General features: G+C 33.0%; 1 protein-coding gene across 1 annotated transcript in view; it reads left to right on the top strand.

Moving 5' to 3' along the window:
* Positions 1-3,248: 3,248 nt before the first annotated feature.
* The window catches only part of LOC123704947 (homeobox protein araucan-like), a 94,676-nt gene continuing 83,140 nt past the window's right edge, over positions 3,249-14,784 (top strand). Inside the window, exon 1 of the mRNA XM_045653452.1 lies at positions 3,249-3,678. Within this exon, the coding sequence (XP_045509408.1) occupies positions 3,586-3,678 (93 nt within the window). The 5' untranslated portion in view covers positions 3,249-3,585. The remainder of the gene's footprint in view (positions 3,679-14,784) is intronic.

The following is a 14,784-nucleotide window of genomic DNA, read 5'->3' as shown; positions in this document are numbered from 1 at the left end:
ACACCGTAAGAATTTTTCAAATTGGACCAGTAGCTCCCGAGATTAGCGCGTCCAAACAAACAAACTTTTCGTCTTTATAATATTAGTTTATAAAAAGTTTCCAATCAATTTGCGCGCGAAAAAAGCAGAACGATCGTATAGGTATAAGTGTAAGAAGATCACAGAAAACATACTTACCCACTAGTCATAATCTATACATAGGTTAATAATAAATCTGTAGAAGGGTCAATTCTGTACATTGAAAATATTGAAAAACTAAATAGCAGGGGGTGTTACTGGATCGATACCAAGCCCAAATATCTGATTAAAAAAATTTTTGTCTGTCTGTCTGTCTGTCTGTCTGTCTGTCTGTATGTGAAGGCATCACGTGAAAACTAACGGTTCGATTTCGATGAAACTTGGTATAATTATACCTTATTATCCTGGGCGTAAAATAGGATACTTTTTATCCCGGAAAAATACGTAGAAAAAAAAAACTTAATTTTTCTTAATTTTTCCGCGTGGACGGAGTCGCGGGCGGAAGCTAGTAAATAATAAAACTCTAAACTCTTATAGTTTAACTTGACATTACATTTTGTTTTATACCTAGTTGAAATCTTCCTTCTATCTCTGCTCCCACCGAAAAAAAACCTAACTAGTTCTGATTTTCTGATTTAGAGCTAATAATCCTCCTAAGTATTTTTCCTAAAATTTCTGTTTAGGTGGGCAGTTGGTCTATTTGCTTGACATAACACTAGGTACACATGTCGAAATATCATTATCAATAAAATACAATACCTTCTAATTAATATGTTAATATACCGTTTCTAGGTTAGGTTATTATTTTATTATACCTACGTAGTGACACTAAAAATACATTGTTTGCTTCTGTAATTAATTGGCCCGGGTCGTACCTTTTTCGTAACGAAATATTGTTTTAGATAATTCAACCGACCAGAGATTTGGTCTAAGTTTCAGTCGGATAACGGATTATAATCATTTACATAGTTTAATAAGTACAAACAATTTAATAGAAGCTACCTATTAACCTTCGAATAATTTGAAGAACGTAGGTATACCTAGGACTAGGTACATCTCAGCTATTTCAATTGTCCTCAGAAATCAGAATTATCTTGTGACTCTTGACTCTGGGGTATTACTTTTGGACATAAGTCATAATACGAGCCAAAGTCCATACAGCTCTTTTTAGTGTAGACTGTAGGTATTTTTGTTTGGATAAATATTTTTTAGTAGAGACATTCCATTATTAAGGTCCTGCTTTCGCTTTCGTGTTTACCGTATGAAAAATATATTTTAAATTCGAAAAAATTATGATTTATGTTTAACTTTACTTAATCAGTATGTCCATTGTCCATAGCTTACTGCTTGCTTTGAAATATAATATTTAATAAAAAACAGTATTTTAAATCTTGGCCAGGAGGTACGATTTTCATCTTGTATGGTAAACATAGAGCGAAGCCTCGCAATTTTAGACCATTTTCTTTTGCATTTGAAGCTTTTTAAATTTCATTAATACCATCTTACCTACACCTATCTGATTCTGAATTATTCCTTTCAGAAAAATCATGGTTTTTCTGAATTTTATACGAGAGAAGACACGCCGTTTAGTTAGGTACCTACTAATCTAGTGTATTAATATTCTAGATACTTTCATACGAAACTTTCATAATTCTCTTCTAATATTTTATAGCCGTGTTAGTTTGTTTGTTTGGTTGTAGCCATTAAACTCAGAAGCTCCTTATTAGAATTATTGAAAACCCTTTTTTGTGTTGGTTTGTTGACTGTTCATTTGTCTAGAAAATGCTGTGCACAATTACCAAGTAAAAACTGTAATATGTAGATACCTACATGATACTTATTAAAATAAAACTTTAAAACTTTTTATACCGTCATCTCTATTACAGATAGGTACCTATGTATTGAAACTAATTGGAAATCATTTTTGGAGCACAGGACCGAAGATATAAAAGTTATTTCTATCCATTTTAATATTGTTGTCTATATTTAAAATTATTAGCGTTCAAGTTAGTTAAAGCAGACTTATCTACTTATATTAAAGATTATGAAATTGAACTTTTCACTACCTACTTCCCCACAGTAGGTAACTACAAAGCAAAAATTATACGTATCTACCTAATATTTATATGATATTAATTTTAATTTTAAATTCATTAAACAAAAAGGAAATATCATAAGCCAACACAAAAATCAAAGAAAAATTCTTGGTTTCGGCAAAAACAATTTGGAACATACCTACTTAAACACTGCTCTACAACTCTACAAGTATAGCGCAGTATGTTCACGAAAGCTCTCAATTTTAATATTTTTACAAGACATTAACAACGTCAATATTGATAAGAATATAGGTATAATTAAATTATTCCTACATTTTAAAATGAGCACAATATTATTATACCTAATTCGATATTATGTTTTTGTAAGAATTGGAAAATTACAACGTGTTTTGTAATAATTTTTATTTTAAATACCTACTTTAGGTACTTTTAATATCGTAATGTATACCTATTACATATCTAATATTAGGTATGTTCTTATGGTTTAAAGAGAGTAGTATTATGATCGAGTCGATATTGTATGTTTAATAATTAATATCCAAACTAATAAGTAAAATATATATTAAACCTACATTAAATAAAAAAATAGTTGTAAATGGAAACTGTTAAAAATTTGCAGAATATTATTTATTTTTATTATTTTGTATTCAGCCTTTTCTGAATAAATAACGTAAAGAGCTATAAAGAGCTGTTTCAGTATCAATATATTTATAAATAACAATGTTGGACAAAAAATAGTTGAATACGATATACCTTACCTACATAATATCGCGAACTAAGTTTTGCAAACTGGCTAGAAACAATACGTTCCGAGTTGTTACTTTTAAAGTCGGAAAATAGTTTCATCGGATAACTCGGAAAACTTTTGAAGAAGCTTTCGCGAAAAGTTGCCTATGGAAATTCCGCACTTTAGTGCGAAATATGGCATGATCTTTTTGCTGTTTCGAGTTGGTCGGTGATGGTCATACGCTGGTAAGTGATCAGCGGAGGTACGGCCATGTTGCGGCCTCGGACGGCAAATCGCTGCCGCCCATGGGAGGCGTGAGGCGCTGAACTGCGGGAGAGGGACGGAGCGATACGCACCAGAGCGGCAAAAAAGAGAAAGACGCGAGGCGGCGCGACGCAGAGGGCGTTTGGCTTCGCGGATAGCCACGCACTCCTGTTCCGGTCGCGTCGACGGGCGGCCGGAATCCCGCTCCTCGCAACACTGATTCCGTACAAGCTGTTTACAACGACTTTTCCAAGTACGATATTTGAATGCGCGCTAAACGGCGGCCAGGTGAGAAGCCCGCGGCCGCAACATTTTCTCTTTCACACCCCGTGACGGTCGCGTCGCGTGCGAACTGCCCCATTTTCCCGCCAATCCCAGCTCCGAAAAAAGTGAGCGAAAAGTTTTTGGCGCGAAAGCCACGAGTCGGACTGTAGTGGTAGCCGATACGATGACTTTGGTTATGAGTGAAGATTGAGCTGACTGTTGTGTTTTGGCATTGTTGGCTTGGAGTTTATCATAATGGATGACTGGGAGCGACACGTGACTCCCCTTCTGCAGGACATGGGTTGCTCCAATGAGGAGCCACAAGATGACTTCTTTAATCAACAAGATGTAAGTGATAACGCAAACCACTTTACCTGTATGATGTATTTCTTTTATTTGCTCTTCATCATTTTCAGATACTAATAACATCAAAAGTTAAATCACACAAATATCAGATCATGAAAAAGTTATAAATTTTTCAAAAAAAAAAGTTAAAAAAAAAAAAAAACATCTAACATAGTTTATTTCAATGCTACACGTTCTATAATTAGTGAATTCATTTAATTTTATATGTCATAAATTATTAATACCACGACAACACATACCTATTTTTAAAGTAAATACACATAAAGTGTTACCTACCTACAGAAATACCTAATATATTTTATTCTTAGATAGATATCATTATAATAATATCATTATTAAAGATACAATAATTAATTATTATAAAATACAGCTATTGAATTTGCTCTACCTCCATAAAATAATCAAAACATCCATAAAATAATCTAAACATAGATAATAACCACAAGTGACCGAATACAGGGAGAGGGAGGTGGGTTTTAATTTAAACTTAAAGCAGATAATGTCGTAGCAAATGTCACAAGTACCTCTGTGAGGTACCTCTCCTACTCTCTACTACAGACTCGATCACTCGCTTTTGGGGAATACATATATGTACTTAAGTACATGTATACTATATTCACATAAGAACTCTATCTTTACTTTTTACCTATTTTATGTAGATACTATTTAATCTGTGTCCTTTAATTATTTATATTAGACTCTCAACTCAATTATTTTCTTTTACAAGCTTAACAAAATTATTTTCTCATAATTTATATCAGCCTGAGTTTCATTTTATTTTATGGTATAGTTAAAATAATATTTTCCTATGTATTCATTGAAAAATAACAATACAGTTGAAGTTGTAAACAACTTCTGTAACTGATAATTAATTGAACGTTATTTTAGTAAATAAATATAAATAAAAAGTTGTAATACATCTGCCACTTATAAGGACGAATGTTTTCTGCATTCTAGATACCGGACGATGTTTGATGACTTGACATCTGATAAGAAAATAATAGTTCAGGATATATCGCCCATTTTTGCAAGTGACTACTATCAAGCTAATTTTCCGTTTGTAGCTTTATTTTGATGAGACGCCCAATAATTTCGTGTACGAAAGTCTTGATTGTGGTAGCTACAGGGCCGGATCTACCCATGGGCTTTATGGGCTGCAGCCCAGGGCCCCGAGGTTAAAAGGGCCCCCATACCCCGATAAAAACAATGGGCGATAATTTGAAAAAAAATCTGTAGTCGGTTTTCGAAAAAAAAATTGATGAAAATCGCATAACTACCTACTTCAATAACTTTTGCTAACATGTACCTAAAAGGATGTTTGCATGTTGATTTTCAACTTATAGAAAATAAATCTCATTTATTGAAACTATTTGGTTATTTTATATAATAGGTAGTTATACATAATAATAACTAGCTGCGCCCCGCGATTTCACTCACTTGGCTCAGATCCTGTTGGTCTTAGCCTGATGATATAATAGCCTTCCACTATAAATGGGCTATCTAACACCGAAATAATTTTTTTATAACTATCAACGTACTATTAAAAATTTATATACTTATAAACATTTGTCATTTTTTAACGAAATGCGTTATTGAATGCGTTTTAACTCTTATACATATACGAGCCCGAACGAGTTATGGCCAAGTCATGTAAGGTTAAATTAGGTAAGAATCTCGGAATTCGAGATACCCAGCTGTAAGTCTGTAAATACTTATACAGGGTGTAATCGAAGTGTGCACAGGCGATTTTTCCGTAAGTATTACAGATAACAAAAAACTTTAAACTGATATCGAAAGTACCTTATGAGTAAAATGGCCGTAATAAATTTTTAAAAATAAATCGAGAAATATCAAAAAAATTATCTTTAAACCCTCCCATACATTAAGTATGAAATATGAATATCCCATATACATTTAATATGAAAGATTTTAGCTTTCTTTTTCTTTTTTTGGTTTTCTGCTTTAATTACTTCGCAAATTTGAAGTGGCATTTTCCACGCTTTTTACAGACATTTTCACGCATTTTCCGGGACTTTTACAGGCATTTTCCGGGAATTATCCAGGCATTGCCAGGCATTTTCTGGATGTCCCCGGAAAATGCCTGCGTGAAAATGTCCGGGGAAAAAGTGGAACATACCTGGAAAAACCCCGGAAAATGCCTGGGAATTTCCCGGAAAATGCCTGGGAAATGCCCGGAAATGCCCGGAAAATATCCGGAAAATGCGTGAAAATGTCCGGGAAAAGTGTGGAAAACGCCTGGAAAATCCTCGGAAAATGCCTGGAAAATCCTCGGAAAATGCCAGGGAAAAGCCTGGAAAATATCCGGAAAATGCCTGGGAAATGCCCGGAAAATTCCCGGAAAATATCTGGAAAATGCGTGAAAATGTCCGGGAAAAGTGTGAAATCGCCTGGAAAATCCTCGGAAAAAAGGCCTGGAAAATCCTCGGAAAATGCCTGGGAAATGCGTGAAAATGTCCGGGAAAAGTGTGGAAAACGCCTGGAAAATCCTCGGAAAATGCCTGGAAATCCCCGGAATACAGGGGAGGTGTACTTATTACTTTACAGGTATTTCCCAGAAAAAGAAATTTCCCGGAAAATGTCTGGAAAATATCCGGAAAATGCCTGGGAAATATCCGGAAAATGCCTTGGAAATGCCCGGAAAATTCCCGGAAAATATCCGGACAATGCGTGAAATGTCCGGGAAACGCGTTTTAAATGCCTGGAAATCCCCGGAATACAGGGGGGGTGTACTTATTACTTTACAGGTATTTTCCGAGGATTGTCCGGATATTTTCCGGGAATTTTCCGGGCATTTCCCAGGCATTTTCCGGATATTTCCCAGGCATTTTCCGGATATTTTCCAGGCTTTTCCGTGGCATTTTCCGGGCATTTCTAGTAATAAGTACACCTCCCCTGTATTCCGGGGATTTCCAGGCATTTTCCGAGGATTTTCCAGGCGTTTTCCACACTTTACCCGGACATGTTCACGCAATTTCCGGATATTTTCCGGGCATTTTCCGGGCATTTCTCAGGCATTTTCCGGATATTTCCCAGGCATTTTCCGGATATTTTGCAGGCATTTTCCGAGGATTTTCCAGGCCTTTTCCGAGGATTTTCCAGGCGTTTTCCACACTTTTCCCGGACATTTTCACGCATTTTCCAGATATTTTCCGGGAATTTTCCGGGCATTTCCCAGATATTTTCCGGGAATTTTCCGGGCATTTCCCAGGCATTTTCCGAATATTTTCCAGGCTTTTCCCTGGCATTTTCCGAGGATTTTCCAGGCATTTTCCGAGGATTTTCCAGGCGTTTTCCACACTTTTCCCGGACATTTTCACGCATTTTCCGGATATTTCCGGGCATTTTCCGGGCATTTCCCAGGCATTTTCCGAATATTTTCCAGGCTTTTCCCTGGTATTTTCCGAGGATTTTCCAGGCATTTTTCAGGCGTTTTCCACACTTTTCCCGGACATTTTCACGCATTTTCCGGATATTTCCGGGCATTTTCCGGGCATTTCCCAGGCATTTTCCGGATATTTCCCAGGCATTTTCCGGATATTTTCCAGACATTTTCCAGGAATTTTCATTTTGAATTTTCATTTGACCTTGAAATTAAATAGTTGCATAGACCCTACCATATGTAGGTATTGAGACAACTTTTAGGGTGTCAATATATAACTATTTACGTTTTACTACTATTTACATATTTATTTACATTGTGATCTAACAAAAGACTTGCAATGTGATGACCAATAAAAGAATTTGCAGCATAAAAATGGAGAAAGGTTAATTTCTAAATTATTATTTAAATAACATAACTGTCAGATTCTTTTACTAATTTATAATAAACTAGTGGTCTGCCCCGGCTTCACCCGTGGTACATATTTTGCAATAAAAGGTAGCCTTTGTCCTTTCTCGGGTATCAAAATATCTCTATACCAAATTTCATGCAAATTGGTTCTGTAGTTTAGGCGTGATTGAGTAACAGACAGACAGACAGAGTTACTTTCGCATTTATAATATTAGTATGGATGAATAACATTATTTTATTATCTAAATATGTATAAAAAAATTACGTGTTAGGTACTTTGTTTGTCCGCAATAGACTCCTGAATTAATAAAACGATTTAAAATCAAATTTGAATATGTTAAAATAACAAAATTGCGAAAGTACGTATTAAGAAAATATAAACATTTCCAAAAAAAAAAAGGCCCCTGGGTAGTTTCAGCCCAGGGCCCCACAAGTTCACGGTCCGGCCCTGGGTAGCTAACAGAGATAACAAGGATAAAATTTTTTGATTTGATGGTTCTCAAATATTTATTACTAACTGAATTTTTTTTTTTTGTTCAATCTCAAGATAATTACCTAAATTATTCTAAAAAATATTTGTCCTACAAAATCTATGGTTGGTTCAAAGAGTCCCCCTTTCCAAAGTGTATCGATAACAAGGTCATCATAAATGATTACTAACAAGCTGATTTTTTTGTTTTCACTTAGTTAATGTTTATATAATTCAACAGACATATTGTCCTACAAATTGCGTAATAAATATTTGAGAACCATCAAATCAAAAAATGTTATCCTTGTTATCTCTGTTAGCTACCACAATCGAGAGTTTCGTACACGAAATTATTCGGTGTCTCATCAAAATAAAGCTACAAACGGAAAATCAGCTTGATAGTAGTCACTTGCAAAAATGGCCGATGTATCCTGAACTATAAAAACAATATACAGAATGATAATTGTAGAAAATAACAACAATTTAATGGATATAAATCAATCATTTAAAATTTGTAATTATTTTTTATCTTCAATATTGTTAGGTAGATAGGTACCTATTACTTACTTGAAACGTCATCTGCTGAATAATTAAAAAAAAAACTGTTCTTTATACTAATGCGTTTAACAAAATATGTATAAGGTATGACAAACAATCGAACACAACACTATAATCAAATGAAAAGCTCTATTTCAATTGGCTACAATTAATTTGCAATTTTCCATTAGGACAATATCAGTGGAAATTCATTTAAACTGTATACAACCTGGATTTTCCTACATTAAGTATGGTTCTCTATTATTAGGTATAGTATACTACCTACACAGAAAGGGCGGGTTGTCGTCAAAGGGACTAGAACTAGAAGTGCCCTACTACTATTAACGGATACTAATTTAATAGGTTTATTCTGTCTTGGCTTATTAAGTGAATCGAACTGCCTATAATTGACAGGCTGGCAATAATTATAAGACTAAGTAAGAATTCACGAACAAGTCTCAAAATTACAATTACAATTTATTACAATAGGCATACAAATAATATTCATGTAAAAGTATATATGTAAATAAAAAGGCTACCAAAACAATTATTTAAACAAGCCAATGTTTCCCTAGCTAGGTTACTGGGCAACCTGTGTTTAGGAGAAACAGCTTGCCTCTAAAATAAATACACAAAAAGCCTCTTAGCAAGTACTTAATTATTATAAATTAAAATTGGTTACAATAGGGAGTAAGAGAAAAAAAAATATGTGTATGTGTATGTATGTGTAAAAAAAATGAAAAACTGCAATGAAAGGTTCGTCTGATGCAGAAAAAAATATGTTTATTTTTTCGTATAATAAATCACTCTCTTGTTCTTCTTACAGTATCTAAAGAGCGTTAGTGTGAAAGAGACAACCGGTTATTTTTTGTGGGATACTTTTTTGTAAGTTTTCAATGCTTATCATGGCACGGCACGCGATCCCATTTTTATCCTATCTCATGTTAATATTTAATTACTTTGGTCAACGCCTAGGCGCGGATATAGACTGTAGTAGAGATAGAGCCTATCAGATATTATTCACAAGTTTGATTCTTATTATTTCATATTTTAAAACGTTTAATGGTTTTTTGTAAGTAAAGTACCCAATTGGTAGTTATAAAAGTTTGAGGTTATAAATTTTAATTTTTTTAAGCGTTATGACTCTTACTTGGTATCTATAATATGTATATGAAATGCAGTACAAATTGAAGTATTTATTTAATATATGATTCGATAAAAATAGAAAACATGGTAAATACAGTAATTAGTAATTACACAACACATAATATGTTTTGTAACAATTAAAAAATCATTATAACCCTTTATAAAATTTACACACCATTTACTGTATTGCTTGTAGCATATAATTTGAAAAGCATGGTTATCACAACGTGTATTAATAATAGTTTTTCGATAAAAAATGTTTATTCACATTCATAAGTTTTTACCAACAAGAAACTAGCAGTACCTAATAAGTGTGTTTAGGTATTTGGCAAATTTTCAAATACCCAAATATCCTTCTTATAAATGCCATCAAGAAATTATGTAGGAATTAACTTGAAAGAATATTTTTTTACGTCACGATAATTTATTACTTTGCTTTGTATCTATATTACGTTTTCAATAAAAGAAAATATTTCAGCGTGACCCAAAATGAAAGTCATAAAATACCGTAATTAAAATTAATGCTTTGATTGCTACATGTAAAAATTTTTACAACACAAGATGTCAAGCTCACAATAAAAACTGAAACATTGTTTAAAGATTGATGCTTTTTATATATTTCAAGGAATTCAGAGTCGAGCTTTCTTGACTGAATATAAAGGAGAACATGTCATCTCTTAGCTATTATCACAATATCTGTTTGCTTTAATACATTTTTCTGTCTTGAAAAATATTGCCAACGACTGAGCGAAGTTGGAAATGGTCATATATTTATCTGTAATCACACGTTCTTTTTATTGGCATAAATGTAATTGAAATCTATATTTAAATCACATTTTAATGTGATGTTGTATGTTAATAATTGTACCTATGTGTTTTAATGCTTAGTTTTGTTGCTTCAATTCTAACACAACACGTAGATATAAAAGTAATTACACAACTCTAAAATTTCACTAATCAAATGACAATCTTGTAACATGTCCAAGTTATTTCACTTCTAATTTACAAAGTAGCATTTCTCGTGTTAAATGTTAATAGAAAGTTTACAGAAATATATTGCAATTTAAACAATAGCCGCAACTTTACAAGTGGCGACTAAAAAAGCAGTCGAAATTCTCATGAACAATCGCATTAGAATAAATTCGCAATGAATAAACTTGGAAAGTGTTTAACAAAGTGAATACACGCTAGTGTTCGTTTATCCAAGCGAAAAGTGAATGGAAAATCGCTGAATTTTTTAACGTGTATTTACAAAATTTCGAACATTAAAACAAAAGTAGGTGTGCATTTGTAACAATACTGATATCCGAGTATTATGCAAAACGTGTTTTACAACAATTAAAGATCTTTAAGTTCTTGTAAAGTCGATTACTAAGTGCCTACTATTAATGATTATTTGTCCCTTGAAGGAAAAACGTTGAACGCAGCCACGCGTGGATATGCGTCTTCCCCGTATAATAACTGCTATGCGCAATGACGATTGACTTTTTCTTACCGTCAAAGTATTATTACACCTTTATTACTCACTTGACTATCTATTAACTGTCGCAAAGTTGTTAAACATTAATCGCACAATTGTGCATTTGCCACAAGTTGACAAAGGACCCTTTTTCGCGCCACTATTTTGTCTTTATTTTTATGGTGATTACATGGTGCTTTAAAATATCCTTTATGGGTTTACACGTGTAAAAATAAATACAGTTTTATGTCATATAAAAATGACCTAACTCCGTAGGTACAAGTGCCAATTTTAATACCTACTTGGATTATAAGGAAGTTATTTGTAGTCGTGCCGCTCCATAGTAATAAATTAACATGCTTTTATAACAAAAACAACATTTATCATAAAACTAGTCATACGCGAGAAAGTTCATTACATATTATTTACATTTTGCTTTTTGTCGCTGCGAGTGAGTAAAAAATGACGGTGTAATTAAGCCAACATGTATGTATCCTTAATTACATGATATATTTTTTACTTAACACACCTACTTATGTTTGCAACTGTGTATAACTGGCTAATGATGCATAGCAGTGGCCAACTATGTAATTACTAAATTAGGTATTAAAAATTATAAACATTTTGAGTAATTATTTTAACATTTGAGTTTTTAGTGTGAGTAGGTAACGTTATTAGATGATTTACTACATAAAATAATGTTCTGTACGGAGTTGCTTTTTAAAAAATGAAAATTATGATTTTAATTATTGAACTTTGAAGCACTATAATGTATTTTTTTTTTCGCTTATGCAAAACGTAAATATTTATCTAATAACAAGTGATAACTGCGTTAAAAACAACCGACTTCAAACTTGCACTTGCAAAATTTACAAATACCTACGGACAAAAATGCTCATAAAATAAAAACTACTGGGCCTATTCGAATAAAATTTTTATGGGACCAATTCGACACCATCCCGCATCGAACAAAAAAAGAATCACGTAAATCGGTTCAGAAACCTCGGAGTAATCGGTGTACATACATAAAAAAAAAAATATACCGGCCGAATTGATAACCTCCTCCTTTTTTTTGAAGTCGGTTAAAAATAGCACCTGCTTAGAATGAATTACAATTGATTCACGTTTATCCTAAATACAAAGATAAGTAATTAAAAGCACAAAAATATTCAACTTACCTAGGTGCTAGGTGTAGGTATATTTTGATAGTTCAATTCCCCTAGTTACAACACTGAAAGAGTAAATACAACATGTTATAATGTTCCTTCAACCAACATTAACTGTTACCAAACATTGATAGCATCAAAAAGCCTTGCTTAGTAATTTGGAGTAAACTATAATTTCTTTGTAATAAGTGGTTTTAGTTTTGTGCTAGTTATACAAAACAATGATTTGTACTTAAAAGCTGATGAAAACGTAAACGTATAGGAAAATAGCAAGCAATTTATGGGTATTTAACGAGAGCTATGAGCTACCTGTTTCCTTTTAGTATAGCGGATTATGTATGTACTTACATTGTAGGTGTGTAGTGTGTACCTATTTCATTTTAACGTATTAATCGGTATTTAGTATTTGTATCCAACCAAGTTCACGTGAAAATCTATGGAGATGGGAAATATATTTACGCAAGTAGGTAATACCTACTCAACCAATATTAAAAATCTTTGTTGTCTATTCTGTGACTGTTACGTTATAGTCCCTCATTGTCGAAATTCTAATCGCTACCTATTTTCTTAAGCTAGCTTCAGAAAGGCGGAATTAAATAATTAAAAGTCTTTATAATTAACTCATTAATTCGATATAAACAATGTGTAACAGTAGTCGTATCCGTGAACCCAACATTATTGGTGAGACAAAAGCTGCCCGCCTTCGATGGATCGGTCACCTAGAATTGATGCCAGACGACGCTGAGAAGAGGGTATATCGTATACATGAGCAAGCCGATCGGTAGGCGCCCCGTCGGCTGACCTCGTCACCGTTGGAGAGACGAAGTCCATAAAAATCTGGACATCCTTCAAGTAGAAGACCTCAACACCAGGGCAACTTTTGGTGTTGCAGGCCAAGACCCTCTTTGGGTCGTTGCGCCGTTGAAGGAAGGAACAGTAGTCGAGTAATCGATACTTACCACAGCTTCTGTAATTGGTTATTTGATATTTCACATAGTATGGAGAATATACAGAATATAAACACCAAATATTAATTTAATTTTTTTTTAAGTTAGAGATTCAGTAGGTAATACAAGTAGAGATATATTGCTCTACAATATAAGATATTTATGTTTTGGTTTATTTATTAGGCTGTAATACAAAAAATATTTATAAAAATAAGGTTTACATACAATTCCATTTTACATACCTACTTACATTTATTCTAAATATTTTGCAAGATAATAAAACTAATTTGTACCTATATACTTATACTATTTCCACGAATAAAGTGTCGATAATATTTTCGGTACGTCTCACGTATCTTTGATATTTATGAATTCTTTAAAAAAATCTTTTAAAATAGATTGGACATATTCTTTTAAAAATAAATTGGCGTTAAATAAATAATACCTGTGTGTGGACATATCAGTTTTTATTTGACGATTTATGTAAGGTTCTTGATTTCAACAAACCAACAGCTTTTTTAAATAGCAAGATAAAAACATAGTTATATGCTTATCGCGAATGAGAATTCTCTTCGAAGAGAAAGAAAAAGTATAACAAATACAAGCCATTCAGATCGTTGCTACTGTTTTTTAGTATTTGTTCATAAACAACTTGTCAAAGTCACCTCTGTTGTGGAATTACGAGAATAAAACACGCATGAACCTATTGGCGGGGCTGTAAACCTTTGGTTCAACTTTTGCTTTTGTACAATCATTCCACTTAAGTTAAGCCCACTTAAATATAGCTCATAATATAATATAAAAATTCATTTGCTCAAAATTGATAGCGAGTCTCACAAAATTTAATTTCCTATAAGTACAATTCATAAAGCCCCATCAAATAAGCTTGTACTTCCACGAAATCGCACAAATACATACTTATGATCGGGCCGTCGTAATAAACATACGTTTTGTATGTTGCGTTGTAAAGGTTTATTATCCCTGCTATAAATCATAAAACGACAGAGGTTTTTCAAATCGTAGTCAGCGAGCCTTAAACTTTGCGTGTCCGGACTGCTATCGGACTTGCGAGGTCCAGAAAAAGTCTAACTGTCGCTCGAGAACTTATCGAAAAAGCCAATAAAAACAATAAAACAATCGACACCAAGTTCAATACATTTTTATGAGAGTAACTCGCTAATATTAAATGTTAATTTTATTTGTTTCCACGCAACACTTATTTATTTGTTTATTGTATAACAATTACAATAAGTAGATACCTACGGCTGATTAGCAATTACGTTATGTGGCGTTAAATTTTAATTAAATTTAATTGTCACTTTATTAGAATTTATAAATTCGCTATCTAAATTTAAAGTACACAAACACGCGATTATAATTATCATCTACTGAAATTATTAGAAAATACCATAAACCCTGTAACTAAAAGTTATGTGACAATAAATAGACGATCGAGTAAGTACGTGTAATTAACGAACATTGCAGAAACATATAAAATATTTATAATTTGAATAAAAATAATATTACAGAGCCTTTTTATGACACACATTCCT

This window comes from Colias croceus, chromosome Z (genome assembly GCF_905220415.1).
Source record: "Colias croceus chromosome Z, ilColCroc2.1".
NCBI lineage: Eukaryota > Metazoa > Arthropoda > Insecta > Lepidoptera > Pieridae > Colias > Colias croceus.
This window is presented reverse-complemented; position numbering and strand designations above follow the sequence as displayed.